The sequence below is a fragment of the Leuciscus leuciscus genome (assembly GCF_965113295.1).
Source record: "Leuciscus leuciscus genome assembly, chromosome: 19".
Lineage (NCBI taxonomy): Eukaryota > Metazoa > Chordata > Actinopteri > Cypriniformes > Leuciscidae > Leuciscus > Leuciscus leuciscus.
In genome coordinates, this window is record NC_138743.1 from 6,458,001 (window position 1) to 6,478,857 (window position 20,857).

Here is a 20,857-nt window from a genome sequence, read left to right on the forward strand (position 1 = left end):
ACATGTGTGTGTATTGTTAACATTTAATACACCAAAGATATTCTGCAAACAGTTTACAGAAAGTTGCATTTTATAAAATTCGTCTGTTTTAAAAATTAATCAAAAAAATGTGAAAGCACAAAAACAAAGATGTTGAGAATGATGTCAGAAGAGACGCTCTGCATGAAGAGTAGAAACGCTGCAGCTCAGTCGTGATCCATCGCTTCGAGTGTTACTCAGCTGTGGGGGAAGAAACACAAGTATTACAGAAGTTTGATTCAAGCGCTGATCACATTGATCACATGTGAGTTTGCAGCACCTGCTTTGTGTTTTGGTCCATTTCAGAGCACTTCTGGGCGGCACTGCCACAGCTGGATGGTAGAAGGTACAGTCTGCTCGCTTACACTGCGCCGCAAATCTACACGGCTGCAAAACAAACATGAAGGGATGTGAGCAAATTAATAAATGCATGAGTCAAAAATCTAAATTTGGAATAACATACGATAAGTTAACGGTGTCAATTTTGATTTAATGTTAATTAATACGTGCATCATAATAATAAGTGAGTCAAAATGCATTAAAACAAGATTCAAAAATCGAAATTTGGGATAACATGCCCATGATAAGTTAACGTGTCAATTTTGATTTAATGTCGACTCAAGTATCAGTTAAAGTTTGGAATAATAAAAGTTTTTTTAAAATGTTTTTTTAGCATTCTTTACAAAAATGTTTAATTTGTTAACATGAACTAACAATAGACAATACTTCTACAGCATTTCTTAATCTCAATGTTAATTTATTTACTAATACATTAAGATCCAAAGTTGTATCTGTTAACATAAGTTAATGCACTGTGAACATAACGTTATTAAAGGAGAACTCCGGTCAATTTTAACATTGAGCTCATTTTTTGGTAAATTTGCAGTGCTGTCAGTACAGAGAACAACGACAAAAATCGGTGTTGCCTACACAGTGTTATCCTCTTTTTTAAATTTGCACCCTGTTGACTTCAATGGGGCAAGAAGTCCACAGTAGTCGATTGTCGAGTTCATTAGTTACCTTTGATCACGCGCGTGAACTCGACAATCGACTACTGTGGACTTCGACCGAAAACAGGAAGTAAATACAGGTATGTGCGCTGACTGAATTAACATCACTTTTTTTTTTTCATATCTTTCACATCTACTGCAGTCAGATTCACCGTGTTCACTCTGAAGGAATCACTCACATTGGCTGTGCACTTGTAATGACACATCAAGGATGTTAAGAGGCTAAAAGCAGGATTAAAACTTGCCCCATTGAAGTCAATAGGGTGCAAATTTTAAAAAGAGGATAACACGGTGTAGGCAACACTGATTTTTGTTGTTGTTCTCTGTACTGACAGCACTCCAAATTTACAAAAAAAATGAGCTCAATGTTAAAATTGACCGGAGTTCTCCTTTAACGTTAATAAATGCAGTACAAAATATTGTCCATTGCTACTTAGCTAGTTAATGCATTAACTAATGTTAACAAAAGACCTTATTGTAAAGTGTTACACCGAGTCTCTTCTGCTCACCAAGGCTGCATTTATTTGATCAAATACAGTAAAACAGGAATATTGTGAACTATTACTACAATTTAAAATGACCGTTTTCTATTTGCATATATTTAAAAATGAATTTTCAGCATCATTACTTCAGTCTTCAGAGTCACATGATCCTTCAGAAATCATTCTAATGTGTGTAAATGTCTACATCAAATTTCAGCTTTATCCGAGTTTGTTTCTCACTGACACTGTTTATGATGTGGAGTTCAAGAGTCAAAGTGAAACAGGCTGATGTGAAACTCACTTTAGGGTGGTAGAACGGACACTCCGGCTTTTTACACTCTGGGAAGAAACGGCACACACTGCTGGCCTGAGCTGGAGCTGGAGCTACAGGGGTCAAAGGTCACAAGGTCAAAAGTTAGCGGCTGTATCAAAGTGCCATTTTGAACGCATCCCCATGTATTTGATCTGTCGTACACACCTGCTCTTGGAGGGTTGCTGTTGACTCTTCGGCTGACGTGTGTGAACGGACAGTCTGGTTTGGAGCACTTTGCATCGAACTTACAGTTTGGATGAATAAACAGACACTTGTCTGCAAATTTACAGTTAGGAAACAGTCTGCAACAGAAGCAAAAAACATATTTACATACAGTCACTGCATCTAAACGACCAGTTGTTCATAAGGAGGCCTGTATAATTAGGATAGTTCTGAAGGGACTGGATCCTGGAATCTTCTGCTGCTTTAATGTATATCTAATGATTGATTATAATCAAGGGATTAATCAATATTTTTCCTTCTAAATATCAAATGAGTTGAATGACTTCTCTAAGCTTATGAGATTTTACTTATAGACCTTATGTAGCCCCGCCCCTTTTTAGCGCTGCGCTCGTTGTCTTTTGTCTTCCGGTCTGTATTTTCACAGCGATCTTACGTATTTATGAATGAACGGCTCGTTTTAAAATCTTCCCTGTCGACTGACATTAAGACATTTGCTTTAAACATTACAATCCTCATGATAACTTTCATTAACTTTACATTAAGTAAATCCACTTCAAAAGCTAATTACTCTTGGACAGCAATGCCATAGAAATATACAGAGCGACCGCAAAAACGGAAGTTCAAAGACGATATTCTAAAGATGGCGGCGCCCTCGTTTCTCTGGCGCATAAGGTCTATAGAAGTTACCAGTGTGATTGCTGAGGGTCTGGCCCATGCAACAGAGCTTGCTTATTCAGCTTCCAGAGATGAAATATGGACTCGTTTTGTGTTTGAGAAAGGTCTTCAACGTGTGTTAAAACATATATCTGTTCTTCTAGCTCATCATAGGTCAACAAGGGTCATTGGAACCAATAGTTTAAGTGACCATTTCTTAGTTAAATAATTTACTTTACAGTTCTATATTAAAGCGTCCTCTCACTGAGAGAAAAACATGTTATCTGAATGTTTTGGGAAGAGTCTACTGCCTATCAGTACATGGTTGGAAATTTACTATGTTTATCTATTTCTTAGCCAATCAGAATCATTCACCCTGAAGCAAGACCTTGGTGAAAGGTATAAATGCTGAGTTTGTTGTAAATGAGTCTTGAAGCTGACTTCTGCCTGATGAAACTGCAAACTATCTTCTTAATTCTGACTCTTGTCTAAAACTGACAGCAGTTCTAATTCCTGGTCTTCATTAATCATATCTGGTCCTTGGGTCCTTAACTGTAAATTCCCTAACAGTTCAGTCTCAGCGCTCATGGCATTAGATACTGAAATGGTCTTGAAATATATTGTTCAAGGCAGTGGATTTGTTACAAAAACTCACTGATTGTGCTGGTAGTCCAGTGGTTATTGTTCAAGCGAACTGGACTAAAGCGTTCTAGTAGACAATATTCCTCGTTTAAATAAATTCCGGCCAAGGCACATGCTAAATAAAAGGGCGGGGCCTAGAGGAGTTGAGTTAGTAGTGTTGAAACTGGCAGTTATCGTAAGGGGCGTGACATTTCCAAACATGGTGGAAGCGGTTGACCAATCACAACACACTGGTCCAGTCGACCAATCAGAGCACATTATGCTTTTCGGAAGGAGGGGCTTCATAGAGACAGGAACTACACAGAGCTTTACTGACAGACTGGGAAGAGGGGTGCTGCAAAAATGTCAAATATTTGAACAGTTTTTGAACATTTAAGCATGGAGACCTATTCTAGTAGAGCCTAAAAACAAAATGGGCATAATATGGCCTCTTTTTCTATGTTCTCACTTGCACTGTGTGTTGGGATGATGGTACAAACACTCGTCTCCACTCTTGCACGCAGGCCAGAACTTGCAGCGTTCTGGAAGTTTCTGCCGTTTAGCCTGAACCGGCTCTATGTCCATGTCCTCCACCTCATCCATCTCTCTATCTGCAGGAGAAAGACAAAGAATGAGGGTGAGCAAGGCACAAACTGGAGAGGAACATTGACTAAAGCTGGAATAAATGAGTCATGTAACTACATTACAAGAATGGTCTGGGTTTAGTATTAAAATTAAACGGGCATAATGTCCATTACCACAGAAAAACAATGAGCAATTCATTAATAACCCTAACATTCAGGGGCGTAGCACAAGATCCTGGGTCCTATGCATAGGCAGTCCTGATGGGCCCCCATGTTCCTCAAGCCCCGATAATTTGTCGTGTGTGCATGTCTACACACATTTCAAACCTCCTTTCCCAACATTCTCTAGCCTACTTTACTGTGGCTACTAAGGTTAAGGTTAAAATGATATTACAATATTTTTTTGTATAACACCCAATGTAGGCTATAAAATTGCTAATTTTAGATATTATAGCCTATTCATTTAAAATTAAACAGGTTTCAATTTAGGCTATTATAATGATGTGTTTAATACAAACAGCTTTGTTAGTGTACAGTTTATTTATTTAGCCTTTACCTCAGATTACATGTATAGCCTAACCAAATTATCATCTGAAAGTGTATGTTCTGCTCTTTCAATGGGTTGTCTCAGTTCATTTTTAGCACTAACGATCGCGGATATATTCAAGCAGTTTAGCACTATAGATGTGTTCTAGTTTGTGCTCACCTTTCTTTGAAAAGAAGTCAGTTACCAATGTTTCCCCTCATTTTGTTTTCTTTCCTTCTCCTGTCTTTCATTTCTTTTTTTGGTGGCCTGATTTGGCTTTCTACAGCAGAAGTTTGCGCTCCACTAGATGCTCCACTAACTAACAAACAAAATGCGTGCAGATGGACTAAACCATTTGGCGCATTAGCAAGAGGTGGGACCAGTCAATCAATCAACCAATTTATTCAGCCAATACACTAACTTTACATTTCATCTTACATTCATTATGAAATTTAATTAGGAAATGAAAATATCCAGGTAAAATAAAATATATTCCAGGCTTTTCAAGGGCCCTGGTAATCAGTACTGGTTTTACCCCCAGTTCGACGCCCCTGCTAACATTTAAGGGGATACATTTTCCAGAAAAAATAACCGCGTTGTGATATACACTGTTATTGCTATACATGATACAAGATCTAAAACATGAGTATCTTCATCTTACCGCTAGTGTTTAGAAAGTCAGTGCCGAGTCTGAGGTGGATGTCAGGTTTGGGTCTGTTATTTTCCGGAAGGTCAGAGGTTGTGTTGAACTCGTCCTCAGGCTCCATCTCCTGATCTGTGCGGTTGGCTAACGGACTGGGAACTCCATCTAATGTCACGATGAACTTTGGACTTGAGCCACCCGCAACCTCTGCTTTCTCTCTGTGTGGGAAGAGAACCGGATATGAGCACGTACACTACAGTCAGAACGATTTCTTTTTATATTTCTGCTACAAATAAATACTAAAGCAAAAAAATTTATAAAATAAATGTGATCATATTTTGCAATATTACAAGGTTTGATCAAATATATGCAGCCTTTGTGAGCAGACGAGACTTCTTTCTACATTAAAAAAATATTACCAACCTCAAACTTTTGAACAATACTGTATATTAGGGGTGTTGAAAATCTGATTCTGCATCGATGCAGTAATAGATAAATTATTGCTAGCCTACTGATGTTTCTCTGACGTCATTCATCACATACGAGCTTGTCTCACTATCATAAAATGGCGGAAGGAGGCGAAACACAAAAGCGAGTAATAAAAAAGGCACCCACTATCTTAACATTTACAGTGTGTGAGCGTGTGTGTTATTGTTATTTAAGTACACTACTTGACAGTTTAATGTGCTTTTAGTAGTGTTTATTAATGTTCCTGTCGTCTTCTGTTCAGACTTAAGTGTTGTTTGACTACATTCAGGGAGTGTACTTTCTTGGAGCAGATCAAATAAAAAGGGAGTTCATATATCTGACTGCATGTATTCAATGACGAAAATGTAGCCATGTGTAGTGATATTGCAACGCATCATGATATCGAATCGAAGACACGATAATCGTAATTGAATTGAATCGTGAGACCAGTGACGCTTCACACCCCTACTGTATATGGATAAAAAAAATGGACCCGAATGTTGTTTTTGATTGAAACCTGTCTGTCATACCTGGCCTGCACCATTCGGGATGTGGTGGGCGGGTCTTCATTCTGATTCTGATTGACAGGAGTAAGCCTGCTCCTGACTGGAGGAGTCTGTTCCAGCTCTGGTTTCCTCATGATGAATGAACGCGAGTCCAAGGCCTTGACTCTCGCCGCCTCTAAGACCTGCAGCTCTGTATCAAAACAACCACAAATCTGAGTTAGTGACCCAAGTTTTGGGATTGCTAAGATTTTTTTAAAGTTTTGCAGCATTCTAATATGCTGATTTGCCGCTCAAAAAAAAAACAAAAAAAATCTTATTATCAATGTTGAAAACATAAAAAATTAAAATAAATTCAGGATTCTTTGATGAATAGAAAGTTCACAAGAACAGCATTTATGAAAAATATTTTTTTAATAATTTAGAAGTCTTTACTGTCACCTTTGACCAATTTAATGCATCCTTGCTGAATAAAAGTTTTTTAAAAAACAGCTTACTGACCCCAAACTTATATAGATATATGGTGTATGTTCAAATGTCTAAATGCCAAATAAAAACAAACTGGTTTGTTGCTTTACATGTTGCTCAGATAGTCTCTTCCTGTCTACATGGGCGGTTTTCCAATCAAGTAAGCTGCATATTACGGACCATACAGTCAAAAGTCTGGCAACATGAAACTACTGAGCATCAGAGAACGTGACTGAATGACATCCATAATACAATTAAGATGAACTTTGCCATTAAGAGGTCAAAATGAGGCCATCTCTCTCACCGTATTCACTGAGCTGCTCTCGGCTGTCCTCGTCTGGAAGCTCCAACTGCAGACGAGATGCTAAAGGTCTGGATTGGGCTGCAAAACACACAAGAGAAAGAAACGTGAAGTCTGATTTCTAGTTCCTTCTGACGACACAATATTTCTTTAAGCAACAGATTAAACTCACTATTGTGCAGCGTATCCTGGGGAATGAGAGCGTGCAGGTGCTCCTGGACCAATCGGATTGCAGCATTACTCATCTCGTCACTGGCCGAACGCGTCCGTGGCGCTACAGGGACCGTCTGCCGCTGGGGAACTGGACATGAGATATAGACCAAAGTTACATTAACTAAAACTAATAAAAACATTTCTGTTAATTGAAATGAAGCTGAAATAAAATAAATATAAATATCAGATATAATTATTTAAATGAGGAACATTGTGACGTGTTCGTTCTCGGAAAGAAACACTGATATCGAGAATAACTCCCTTTAGACTGACTTGGTGCTTTGGAACTTTTTTCTTGACCAAACAGCGACATTACACACTAAAGAAAGTTAAACAAGTAAAAAGTATAACAGGACCCCATTAAAATTAAAAACAAAAAGGAGAAAAGTTACCTTGGCAAATAACTGAAATAGGTTATAACACTAAAATTACAAATGGAAAATATATACAAATTAAAACTGGAATAAAAATAAATTGAAACCTAAATAGTAATATAAAAAAGACAAAAGTTATAAATATGTAAGAAGTCAATTCAAATATTAAGAAAAAAGTTGAGACAGATCGACTCTCAAATATTTAAGTCAATAGGTCAATTCAATATTTAATAAATGCACTGTTAAGTTAAAACCACTGTTAGGGCCCGAGCACCGATGGTGTGAGGATCCTATTGGAATTGCTCTGTTTATTAGTAATTGTAATATTAAATGCAAATGTTGAACCTGTGTATGTAGTGGTCTTGCTGATGGATTGCTGAGCTTCTGAGATTGCTTTGAGGATTAGATTTTTGTTGGCTTGTTTGGCTGGTGGGAGAGAAGGCCTGCGAAACACACACAAAACACCAACTCTTTTTTAGGACTAAATCAATCTTGGCAATAATATCCAAAAACATCCTTATTTCAAAAATGTCTTTTCCATTATTTCAGAGGGGGACGTACTTGCGCTCAGGTTTCGATGGCAGAGACACTTTGCTGGCCATACCATAGTCCTCCTCATCTTCATCCTCCTCCTCCTCCAGATCGTCAGCCTCCTGCCCGCGGTGGTCATGACCTCTGTGAACCCGAACCACTGAACTGGCCATGGGCGCCTTTCGTTTCCGGTACAAATCCTGCCAGCAGAATGACAATCATTGAGGTGAAGAGCTGTAGCATCAGAGAAGGACTGAACTGATGTTTCAATTAATCGAAATCCACTCACCCTGCTGCTCTCTGCTGAACTCCTGTAGCCCCGCTCATGGCTGGAACCTGACCTTTCCTGACCTCTCGTGACGTCTGTGGATCTGTAAGCGTCCGCCGTCCGCCTGGACGACTCCACCGCTGGCCGAGGCCTCTCTGCTGTCGATCGGCTGTATAAAGCCTGTGTGTGACCCGAGGTCAAGCTCTGCTCCAGGGGGTCATAGCCAATGAGGTCATCGTCCAGGTCAGGCTTGATGTCAATCACAGCTTCAGCCGATGCCTCCATCAGCGGTTTGACAGCGGATGTGAGTCTGGAGGGTCTTTCAGAAGAGCCTCTCCTACTACAGTGAGTTTGTAATAAATGGTTATCATGATTAAGTCAAATGTAAATAATAATAAATTGGAAAAAAACTGCCATTTTTAATACTCAACAGGTGAGAGAGGTATTTTATTGAACAGATAAATTGCCATATGAAGCTCTCTAACAGAGTCGACTGTAAAGCATTATCCATTGTGAAGGGTCATTTCATTATGGTGGTTGTTACGCTGTGCTGGAATTTATCTTCAAGGAAGTACCGTGTCTATTAATGGCTAAAGCTACAGTAACATCTTAAGCAAGAGATCCTTTCCATCTAAACTGGTTATATCTATTAAGCCAATAGTGAATGTTTGATGAGCAACAGGATAACCATATTCATCCGCAGTTGCTCAGAGCCGAAGCACAACCAAAACAATGTTCTTCCACAAAATACATGCAGTTTTTACACGCTAGAGGGCCAAAATTAGCATAGTCTACATTTAAAATAAGAAACATTTCAAAATACAAATATTTTATATAACTGTTAAATTACAATACTAATATTTATGTCAAAATGTTTTCATTTTCAAATGGTGAACCATCAAGCTTTTATTTTGATGGGTTGCCAACAAATAAAAATATGCCCTGCCAGTTTCAGACCGTGTGTTAATTTACATGTATGCAGTTTGAAACCGGAAGTGCATATATCATGTAATTAAAATGTCAGGCTGTGTAATTTGACAATCACACCGAGCCATGTCCCGATATCAATTTTATTTTGACATATCGTGCAGCCACAAGTCAAATTCACAGTGATTTGCTGATCCACTCATGAGAATGAAATACCTGGTGCGGTTCTCGTGTGCGGAGCTCGAGACGCGTCCCTCCACCTTATCAGAGCGTGAGCTGGAAACGGCGAGAGCACGAGGCTCCGCCCCCCTCCTTTTGCTTTCCACCGGGATGCTCGTCTCCGAGTGCACAACGGGTGGACTGACAGATGTGGGCTCTGCAAAAGAAAAAAGTTAAATTAAGAAAAAATATGCACTATGGGATGCAACAAGTCACATGATGTGAGTGTAAACAACGTCTCCAACATGAATCATACCAACTGCAACCGATCTCAGCTTCTCCAGAACACCATGTAACCTACAACGCAAATTTTTTTTTTTAAATCTTTGCTTTACTGGGTTTTAGCAAACTGTTTTCAACATTGATCATAATCATATATGTTTCTTGAGCATCAAATCATCATATTAGAATGATTTCTGAGGGATCATGTGACACTGAAGACTGGAGTAATGATGCTGAAAATTCAGATTTGCATCACAGGAATAAATTATATGTACTGAAATCCAAAACAATAATTTTAAATTGTAATAATATTTCACAATATTACTGTTTTACTGTATTTTTGATCAGTCTTGGTGAGACGCATTTTAAAAAACAAAAATAAAAGTCTTAGAGACACCAAACATCACAATCTAGAGAGGGAGACTTTCACCTACCATACAGTGAACTTGATGGTATTATTTCCTAGAAACAAGGACAGATCGTCCGCCATTTGCTGCGGGTTCTTCTTATTGGCCACCATGACCATGATGTAATCCGGAAGCTCCTCGTCTGACAGAGACAAACGGTAAAGTGTTTAATCCAGTGAACCATCATATTAAACAGCTTAATAAAGTTATAACACAACATAATTTACACATGCATGAGGATGGAAGAATTGACTGCTAATCTAACCCTGGATAATGATGATCACAACTAATTTGTTTAATTTATTCCAATCGTTTAAATGTAGTTGCTGCTTTCTTAGTTTACTCAGCACTGTTATATTACTTAATGCTACTCATTTTGCTTGTTTATTTACTCTATTGTAATTTGACATTGCAGAATATCTCTTTGCAATACAAATATAAAGTTTCTGTCATGCCAGTCAAGGTGCAAGAGTGAAAACGTAAGTGTCTGTAAGTGTCATTTCGATCTGATTCTCTAGAAAACTTACTGAACTTCCTGTTTTGCAGACAAGATTTTCCTGTTACAGTTTTCTGGAGCAAACACTACAAACAATAACTAATGAAAACTCAATACAGTTGATCAAAACTAGATCCTGTTGATCTGGACTTCTTACCCACATAAGCGCCGAGCTCCTGCAACTTTCCTTTGATTGCGGCCTGAAAAACATTAGATTACAATATTACAAGAGAAAATGATTAAATATAGAACTTTGTCTGCACTGATTCATGAGTATTAAACAGACAAACAATAACTACCACTAACCTAACCTTGACAAAGCACTGTAGTAGTGCTATAGTGATGCTATCACATTACAATAACATGGCATTTTAAAATATGTAAATACATGGTAAAATAAGCTCATTTAACTTAGTTATTACATGGTAACTTATTCCCAACGTCCTTCAAATAACACCATGGTAACGTTACTTAGAGAAGATATGTTATCAAAACACACAACCGAACAAACTCTTTACTCTATTTTAAAGTACAGAAAACATTCCAAACGCTCAATAAAAGAAACGGTGATAAAAGACAAAAAACGAGCAATAACGTTCACACGCACTTAACAGCACACATACGTTAGCTGCTAAGTTACATTGAAACAACTGTGTTATGCAGTAAGCTAACACGCTAAACAGCGCAGAATTCAACGCGTTGTAAAGTGTTTACCCTTATTTTCTTGCTAATCTCCGTTCCGATCTCCATAATTATTTGGTGTGTTGCTTTTCTTCTGATTAAGATAGTATTGAAACTAATAGAACATAGAGAAATAAGAAAGAGGAAGAGTTTTGCTGTTGCTAGGCCTCGCGTCCGGCTTGTCTATTCATACTGCGCATGCGCAGCCAAGTCAGTTCGACAAAATAATTTTATTTTATTTTATGATTTTTTATTAATTAATACAAATTTGAACAAATTTACGAGTGAGCGAAAGCTACACTCATTTTTTAAAATGTCTTTTTGGACACTTTTGCTTTGAATCCCAAAATTCAAAGTCCCTTTTGAAAAAATGTAAATGTATATCCCGGCTTTTGACATAAATAAAGCTACTGCTAAAATTATTGATTTGCATTGATTAATAATTATAATAATTACAATTATTGTTATTATTATATTTAGTGTTTTTAGTTTTACTTTATTATATACTTGATGATTAGACCAAATGAGTTATTAAAACTTTTATAGAAAATGGTAAAAACTTTTTTAAAAACAACATGGATACAAAGATTATAGGAACATGGCGCATATTTTAAACTTGATTTTTAAAAATATTTCTCCACCTTATTTGTCAGTGATCCTTGATATGAATTATTATTGTAGTCTACATATTTTTTCATCTTTGTTTTATTGAGTATTTTATTTGAAATTTTGTCATTTTTCACCTTATTTTCTGTTTTCTTCTTCAATATGTTTTTTTTTTAATAATGTTATTGTTATATAATGTAAATATTACATTGTAATCTGAATTATGTACAAGTTTGTAAAATGAAAAACAATTTTAGCGTCAAACCTCCTGTCCGCCAGGTTGCGCTAATGCGCCCACATACACACTCGCTCTCTCTCTCTCTCTCACACAAACACGCGCATGTCTTCAGCTGTCAAAAAGCGTAAGTTTGATGCGGTTAAGATATTTAGGCATAGATTAAATAATCGAGAGTGAGAATATGAGCCGGAGCTATGTTTATATCTCTAACTTATATCATGGATGAATAAAGTGACAGCGAGTTAGATCCGCGCGAGAGAAACGCTGATGTACTGATACAGGAGGAGATAGGGGGGTTTTCCGGACAGGACACGATGAGCTGGTTCGGGAAGAGCGCACTGATCGGTCTCGGTGTCAGTGTGACTCTCAGCACCGGCCTGATCGCAGTATTGATCATTAAAGAGGCTCTCAGGCGGAGAAACAGACGCCTTCTGCTGCACAACACGAGCTCCGGCTCGCAGAATGACGCAGGTATGGACCAAAACACCATACATCATCATCATCATCATCATTTATGGGGAAATACTATACATAAACAAAAATGGGCTAAAGGGAAAGCCAACTTTTTGTTATTTCAGATAGATATGAAAAATGATATTGAGTTACTACTTGGGTTGAATAGTTAAGCAACACGCACGTACTAGGTCTCTGTGTGAAGCTTTTATGCTATTTATATGATGATCTCATACCTGTTATTTTTTCTGTTTATTATTTTCTCTCTTTTTTCTTTCTTTTTTACTTGTATTGTTATTTTATAATTTAAACTGTTTATTTTCTCTTCCTATTTATTGTAGTCTATATTTGTTTAATATCTTTACACTATATGTTGGATTATTGTTATGTTTATTATTTGTATGTGACTGGCATCCAATAATAAAAAAATAAAAATCATCATTATGTTCTCTCTGTTTCTATCAAAACATTGTATATCACACAATAAATATGATCTGGCACACTGTACACATGTGTATGACACTGATGAGCTGCTCTCTGTGTGTGTGTGTGTGTGTGTTCAGTGGACTCTGCGGCTCTTTCTGCAGCAGTGAGGGGTTTGTCTCCTGAACAGCATGTGGAGCTGAGGAAGACTCTGGATGAGGTGATGAAGAGTGTGTCCAGTCTGAGGAATGAGATCGCAGAGCTGCGTGAGGGTCTGAAGGACATCACCACCACCATCGCTGAAGATGTCAAGTGTGTGATCAGTGTTTCTTCTCATCTGATCCTCTGTCACTTCATCTCATTTGAGTCTCCATCCTGTCTCATCTGAGTCTTTCTCGTCTTATCTGACTGTCTCTCGTCTCATTCTCTCTTCTGTCTCATCTGATTTTCACTTGTCTCATCTGAGTCTCCTTCCTGTCTCACCTGACGCGTCTCATTTAAGTCTCCGTTGTCTCTGCTGACTTTCTCTCCTCTCATTCTCTTTCTTGTTTCTTCTGACCTTCTCTTGTCTCATCTGAGTCTCGCTACTGTCTCATCTGACTCTCTTGTCTCATTTGAGTCTCTTGTCTCCATTCTGTCATCTTATTCTCTGTCTTCTTTCTTCTGACTTCAGGAAGACTGTGGAGGAGAGTCAGAGATCGCGGCGTCGGCGGTTCATGCCGAGGGAACGCTCTGAATCTGTGAGCTCCAGCTCCATTTATTTCACCGCCAGTGCCGGCGCCACCAGTCAGTATGACGACAGTGAAGTCGGGTATGTCACGGTGTCACAGCCCTATTCGGACGGGACTAGTTTAACATGGAGAGGTGGGGTAAAGTAATAATTACCAGAGCTTCTCTGTGATTTTAGTCCCGTCCGAATGTGCATCTCAGTAATCATTAATGTCAGTGAAGACTACGGCGACGTTTACCTTCATTAAAAAGGTCCGGAAAAATGACCTCAGGTAATGCTAATCCCGTGTGAATAGACCCACTGTAAACATGTACGTAAATATTTCGTCATTTCGTGTTTAAAAGTAGTTTTACGCAGTTTTTCAAGTATGGAGACGCTTGAAAAAGCATTCAATTGTGTTCTGGACGCTGGGACAAAAACTCAAGTGTTTTCAGATCAGAAAGAAGATCGAAAGCACTTGTTAGAGGCACGAAACTTCTTTTAGCGTTAGATAAGTGCCTATTACCAACACAATCCAAAGTTAATCTGAAGTTAATTAATACATCATTCGATCGGACATAACTGTTTTATATATAAATAAAATATAGGTTATATGTGTTTGCTCACGTGATATCAGGAAGCAACGTAATACACACATGACGACAGGAGTGACGGCGATGTGTAAATCGAGTTACTCCTCCCACTTCTGCTAGTTTTACTGAGATCTCTTATCCCGTGCGAACTGGCCATTAATATTACAGACGTCCTGTGGTAAATTACATTACTCCATCTATCCTTGCAGAGTTAATCCCGTCCGAATAGGGCTCTAGAGCTGCGGTGTCACATTTGATGTTTGTATATACAGGATGATGTGTAGCTCTCGAGGTTGTGTTCATTTCAGCAACTGAGCTCTTCCACAGATACTCCACGGCATATTCCAACGTTGAGTCCGACTACACGGACAGAGAGACGGATCGCGAGACGGATAAAGATGGGGAGGATGACGGCAGAGACTCGGATGAGGAGGAAGAGCAGAGCTGTGCCACGGTGCTCACGCTGCAACAGGACGACTCGCAGCTTGAGGAAGACGATGATGAAGATGCCGGGTTAATGGTGGACACTTTAACGGACAGTCCCAGCCCTGAACTCTCCTTCCTGCTCGCCCAGTGTGATCTGCTGCATGCAGGGGACTCTGGGAAAAAAGCAGAGGGCTTCAAGCTGCTGACGGAGAACAGACCACTGGTGAGCGACTGATATCTAGAGAGCATATAATGATAACCAAAGAGATGTTTCGTGAGCAGCAACTCGGCATATAAGAATGATTTCTGAAGAATCACGTGACACTGAAGACTGAAAATTCAGCTTTGCATCACAGGAATAAATTACATTTTACAATAAATTTAAATAGAAAACAGTTATTTTAAATAGTAATAATATTAAGGGTTCACTGTATTTTTGATTAAATAAGTGGAGCCTTGGTGAGCAGAAGAGACTTCTATCAAACAGAAAAAAAATATTATCCACCCCATATTTTATAGTAAAAATTCAAAGCAAGTAAAAAAAAAAAAAAGATGGCATATTTACACTGTTCAAACTAAATGTTTCAAAAAAGATTGTTTGAAATGATAAAACCATAAAAATAAAGCTGAATCATATCAACTGTAATCAAAATTGTGCTTCTTTGTGTATGTGTGTCAGTATGCTGATAACGTGGAGTTTATGTGGCGACTGGCTCGTGCCTACAGCGACGTGTGTGAGACGACGGACAACAGAGAAGAAAAGAGAAACTACGCAGAGCAAGGTGAGGAAATATTAGGTGACATTTCGTTCCAGTCACACACTAGGAAGTGAACTACACTTCCTAACATCATGCTTTGTGAGAAAGTCACTGCCCCTGCTGAGCATCCTACATTAGGAAGCATTAAACACTCTCTAGGGACCTTATGAATTGGATTACAGCTTATAATATACTGTAAATGCACTGACCTTTGACCTTTTGACACTTAAGGTCATTATGAAGCCGAGGCAGCGCTGATGAGGAATGGACTGAGTGCAGATTGTCACAAGTGGTATGAAAACAGCACACACTTTCTTCTATGGAAGCTTGTTTCTGCCACAGAATAATTTCTTTTCTTTTTCTCTCAATTCAGACTTTTTTTTTTCTCACAGTAGTGAGTTTATATCTCATAATTCTGAGTTTATATTTAAACTTAGAATTGTGAGCGGAAAAGTCTGAAATTCTGAATTGTGAGATATAAACTCAGAATTGTAAGAAATAAATGTAGAATTGTGAGATATAAACTCGCAATTTGCGAGAAAAAAGTCTGAATTGTGAGATATACAGTGCTATGCATAAGTTTAGACACCCATGCTAAAGTTGACTAAAAAGAGGAATAAAAAATCATCTTTTGGAAATTGAACTTAATGCCTTAATAAAAAAAAATTAGGAAAAATCCAACCTTTAAGGACACCAATTTTCTTTGTGAATGAACAATGTATCGTAAATAAATAAATGTTCTTCCTTAAAATACAGGGTGCATAAGTCTGGACACCCCTATGTTAAATTCCCATAGAGGCAGGCAGATTTTTATTTTTAAAGGCCAGTTACTTCTTGGATCCAGGATACTATGCATCCTGATAAAGTTCCCTTGGCCTTTGGAATTAAAATAGCCCCACATCATCACATAGCCTTCACCATACCTAGAGATTGGCATGGTTTTATTTCAGTTAGCCTAATAGCTGGTTTGATTTGCATTGAGAGATGATCTTATGGAAAGTACTCCATGCCAATCTCTAGGTATGGTGAAGCCTATGTGATGATGTGGGGCTATTTTAATTCCAAAGGCCAAGGGAACTTTATCAGGATGCATAGTATCCTGGATCCATGAAGTAACTGGCCTTTAAAAATAAAAATCTGCCTGCCTCTATGGGAATTTAACATAGGGGTGTCCAGACTTATGCACCCTGTATTTTAAGGAAGAACATTTATTTATTTACGATACATTATTCATTCACAAAGAAAATTGGTGTCCTTAAAGGTTGGATTTTTCCTATTTTTTTTTAATTAAGGCATTAAGTTCAATTTCCTAAAGATGATTTTTTTATTCCTCTTTTTAGTCAACTTTAGCATGGGTGTCTAAACTTATGCATAGCACTGTAAACTCGTAATTGTAAGACAAAAATGTCAGAATTGTAAGATATAAACTTGTAATTGCTAGAAAAAAGTCAAAATTGTGAGTTATAAACTCCTAATTGTAAGACAAAAATGTCAGAATTGTTAGATATAAATTCGTAATTGCCAGAAAAACGTAAAAATTTGGAGAAATATACTTGGAATTGTGAGATAAAAAGTGATTACCTTTTTATTTTATTTTTTTATTCTGTGGCAAAAACAGACTTCCATACCCTTCGCCTCTGCTGTATGAGATGATTTATAACGTCTGTAGTTCATAATACATCGGCACTCTCTGTCAGGTTTGCCGTCCTCGCACGCTTGTCTTCACAGTACGAGAGCATTCACGGAAAACTGAAAAGCGGCCGCGTTCTGAAGGTGAGCCAGTGATCTCAGATGAACACGAGTGTCTTCCTTCATTGACTTCAGGCGTGTGTGTTTAATGACTGTGTTTGTTCCTGGATGTTCTGACAGGAGCATTTGGATCGAGCTTTGGCTCTGCGTGACGATGATCCGACCTGTTTCTACCTGCTCGGCCGCTGGTGTTTAGAGGTCGGTTCAGACTGATCAAACAATGCCTACAATCTCAGCAATAATTAACAAGCCCCTATTGCGCTTTTTTTCAGATATTACCTTTCATTTAGTGTGTAATAAAGCTGTTTGTGAACGTAAAAGGTCTGCAAACATTCAAAGATAAAAGTTATTGTCTCCCAAAAGAAAGAACTGATTCTAAACTGCCTGAAACGAGTCTCAGTAATCTTTTTTCCTGCTTGAACCCACTAGCGGCGCCAGGATTTTGATTGTAGGTGGGCCTCCAGAAAACTGGATGGGCCAGTTAAAATAAGGCAAAAAAGAAAAAAAGAAAACGGGTTCCCCTTCATCTCCGTTTCAGCGCTTTTCTGGGCACTGAGGACAGCGACTCAGTAGCCTAACAGTTACCTGAATTTAATGCGTAATTAGCATAGGTAAAAAAAAGAAAAGAAAACTTGAACAGGAATTTTTTGTTGCTTTTTTAATACAATTACAATTTCATTTAATTTATTGTTTAGTAAAATTATAGGCCTATTATTTTTAGTTTATTAACACCAACAACAGCTGTCGATCGCCATATCTCCGTAGTGAACGCGCCTATAGAGAGAAATGCACATCATGGATTACATCTCTGATTATGTAGCCTATTTCTTTTCGTTTTAAATTGTTAAAAAGACATTTCAAGCTTTCTTAAGATATATTTCATGTCTGTGAGGCCTACGCTGAGTTTCGTTAGGATGAGAATGAGATGCGCTCCAGTTCACAAGCGGACGCCTCCATGATTAGGCCTATATCGTCTGCTATATTTGCTTCTTGGTTCCAGGCAATTGGTTGATAATTTTTTTTATTAAAATTAAGATACAATTTATACAAAACGAAATTCACTTAAAAAAAGTCTTTCTACAAAACAAAACTTAATTAAGTGGTCAAAATCATGTCTGACCCACGCCATGTCTCTCGATATATTGCGCATCCTATCTTACTCATGCGGTTCACTTTTCATAATCAACATAGATGAAAAAATAACATTATAATATTTTAACAAATATGAAACTAAATGAGCTTATTTAATGGCTACAACACGTATAGTAGACCTACAGACTCTCTATTTGTACAAATTGCTGCACATTCATTTTATTCTGAATTTTGCACACATAAGTTGAAAGTCATTTGTTTGTGCATAGCAAAACATATCTGCAACATTTATCAAGTTCACTGATAATTATGCGTGCATTTATTCATTATTATCTTAATGAATAATGAAACAAGGACGAAGCATGTAAACTGCGTTGTTTGTTTAGAATGGAATGGATCGCAAATAGATCCGAACGAAGAAACGTACAAAACCATAGTAGAAATGGGTGGGCCCAGACCTAAAATGGGTGGGCCCAGGCCCACCCGGGCCCAATGGTAGCGCCGCGGCTGCTTGAACCTATGTAGATTTGTAACAAATTTGCATAATACCCACCTATGGTCTTTATTGGCTGCCCACGAACAACGACTCCCTCGTTACTGTTCATATCACTGTGTTTACAAGTGCTGAGGAAGATCTGGTGCTGTAATTCAGACATGGTAATGGGCATTTGGTTTCTGTCACGCACTGTAAGTGGTCGACCAATCACAACAGACTGGGTCGTCTGACCAATCAGAGCAGAGGAGGGGTTTAGAGAGGCTGAATCCTTGATCTAACCAGTTTTGACACTGAGAACAGAGGTGATGCTGCAGAAAATTTGTGTTTTTTGACGTTGGATGCATGTAAACCTACGGTAAGAGAATGTTAACCACTTTCAGACGACTGTACCAAACCCTCATAAGGTCTGTGTGTGTTGTAGGTGAGCTCTCTGGGTTGGTTGGAGAGGAAAGCTGCCGCCACGCTTTATGAAACTCCTCCTACATCCTCACTGAATGAAGCTTTGGAGAACTTCCTCAAGGTATCGATTGGTTGCTAGTCTTTGATCAGTATTATGAAATGATGTGGATCTGAGATTGACAGCTTCATCAAACATGCTCTGATGTTTCCGATCGTCCGATCTCTAGGCGGAAGAGTTAAATCCTGGATTCTCTAAAACAGTCCGGCTTTATATCGCCAAGGTAACTGTATTGTCTACTCTACACAACACATAATGGGTTTATTCTTCAAGTCATGTCATTCTCTTAAAGGGACAGTTCATCTAAAAATGACAATTGTGCCACTGAGATACCCTCATGTCATTCCAGACCTGCATGCCTTTACATATTTGTGAAAGAACAGCTTTAAAAATTATTTCTTATTGTAATAAGATGCATTTATATCCTTGTTTTCAGTGTCATAAGGAGCTCGGAAACGTGTCAGAGGCCAGAAATTGGGTCCAGTTATCTCTGAGCACACCAGCAGGAGCAAATGAGGTGAAGTGCATTCGTACTCTTAGGCCCTGTTTACACTTGGTATTAAGATCGGATCACAAGTTTACACCTGGTGTTTTAATCCGTCTCTTTCGTCCACTTTCAGTCACTTCTGTACTGATTTCTTCGAGGGTAGGATCTATGTTTTTTTCAGATCTTTCGATCTAATCTAAAATAAGCTCATGCAATTTACACATGAACACGACCGGAGACGACGGAAAAACACGGAGAGCATCAGCTTTAGTTTCTGCTCTGAAATTCACAAGACCAGCCGAACGCTGTGAGTGTGTGTTAGAAATCAGGAGTGGTGAGAGAACATTGAGCTTGGTACGTTTTTCATCTTCAAACCAAACTTGGGTCTCCAGCTAAAGTTTAAATCCCGTCTGGCTAGAGCTCTTCCCGTAATGTTACTCATTAAGTCAGTAGACGGTCTTTTGTGGCTGTTTGAACACATTCGACCTCATGAGCGTTTACACTACGAAAGCAATCAGATCGAATGTGTTTTCAACATCCTCTGGAAGTGATCGAACTCAAAACGTTTTAGACCCCGTTTACACCTGTATTTAGTGTCGTCCACTTGTGATCCGATCGACCAAAACGCATCTTAATACCAGGTGTAAACAGGGCATTAATAGTTTCACTAGGATTGGCAGCATTTGGATTCGTCATGTGACATTTTTTGTTGTAGTTTTAATTTCTCAGATTGATTGTTCTGTTTCTTCAGGATTCGGACAGCGCCGCTCTACAGGAGGAGCTGAAGGCTTTGATTGACAGCACTGCTGACCTATCGAAAAGCAGTATCGATCATTAGGGTGGGGTCTAATGAAAACTGTGATCTAATTTCACCAAATATGTGCTCTATTTTATTTATTTAATGTCTACAATGGATGTGCGTTATTAAAATGGATAATTTCCCTCCAGTAATCTGAAAAAAAACCCCTCAATATTATATATAATATTATTTACTATTGTTCACATTTCTACATAAAACACTGCATTTAATTCCTTTTAAAAAAGATGAAGGCAACTCCGATCATTCCTTGTTTTTTTTATATTTAACCAGGCTGTGAAATTATTTATCAGTTAGTCTTATCAGTTACATGATGTTTGATGTTAATGTTTGATTTCATTTTGAAATGAAGTGAATTCCTGAAATATGACAATAAAATTCCACAATTGTCTCAGTATTTTGCTGTTTCCCCCCCCATCTATTTTAATGGTTAAATCCTCT

The 20,857-nt window shown here is 38.2% G+C and overlaps 2 protein-coding genes across 2 annotated transcripts; one reads left to right on the forward strand and one right to left on the reverse strand.

Moving 5' to 3' along the window:
* Positions 1–9: 9 nt before the first annotated feature.
* Positions 10–11,298, reverse strand: zc3h14 (zinc finger CCCH-type containing 14). Its single transcript, XM_082148603.1, has 17 exons — positions 11,146–11,298; positions 10,589–10,631; positions 9,963–10,077; positions 9,563–9,603; positions 9,304–9,463; positions 8,182–8,500; positions 7,923–8,092; positions 7,707–7,804; positions 6,947–7,075; positions 6,778–6,855; positions 6,033–6,198; positions 5,053–5,252; positions 3,751–3,892; positions 1,989–2,125; positions 1,812–1,894; positions 299–405; positions 10–219 (listed from the first exon to the last, which is right to left on the reverse strand). The coding sequence occupies exons 1-17, from the start codon at positions 11,179–11,181 to the stop codon at positions 216–218; spliced, it is 2,028 nt and encodes a 675-aa protein (XP_082004729.1). The 5' UTR covers positions 11,182–11,298; the 3' UTR covers positions 10–215.
* Positions 11,299–12,013: 715 nt separating this feature from the next.
* On the forward strand, positions 12,014–20,813 carry rmdn3 (regulator of microtubule dynamics 3). The gene is made up of 12 exons (XM_082148630.1): positions 12,014–12,427; positions 12,973–13,144; positions 13,506–13,643; positions 14,462–14,783; positions 15,240–15,342; positions 15,550–15,610; positions 17,016–17,091; positions 17,188–17,265; positions 19,077–19,175; positions 19,282–19,335; positions 19,549–19,629; positions 20,351–20,813. The coding sequence occupies exons 1-12, from the start codon at positions 12,271–12,273 to the stop codon at positions 20,435–20,437; spliced, it is 1,428 nt and encodes a 475-aa protein (XP_082004756.1). The 5' UTR covers positions 12,014–12,270; the 3' UTR covers positions 20,438–20,813.
* Positions 20,814–20,857: the final 44 nt, after the last annotated feature.

Bases quoted from the DNA above. Each gene is read 5' to 3' on its own strand.
- zc3h14 (XM_082148603.1), bottom strand. From the start codon at position 11,181: ATGGAGATCGGAACGGAGATTAGCAAGAAAATAAGG. The intron at 7,076-7,706 runs GTTCAACATTTG...TCTCATGTCCAG, and splicing joins CAAGACCACTACATACACAG to TTCCCCAGCGGCAGACGGTC. The intron at 6,856-6,946 runs GTGAGTTTAATC...TGTGTTTTGCAG, and splicing joins CCAGGATACGCTGCACAATA to CCCAATCCAGACCTTTAGCA.
- rmdn3 (XM_082148630.1), top strand. From the start codon at position 12,271: ATGAGCTGGTTCGGGAAGAGCGCACTGATCGGTCTCGGTGTCAGTGTG. The intron at 17,092-17,187 runs GTGAGCCAGTGA...ATGTTCTGACAG, and splicing joins AAAGCGGCCGCGTTCTGAAG to GAGCATTTGGATCGAGCTTT. The intron at 19,336-19,548 runs GTAACTGTATTG...CCTTGTTTTCAG, and splicing joins TCCGGCTTTATATCGCCAAG to TGTCATAAGGAGCTCGGAAA.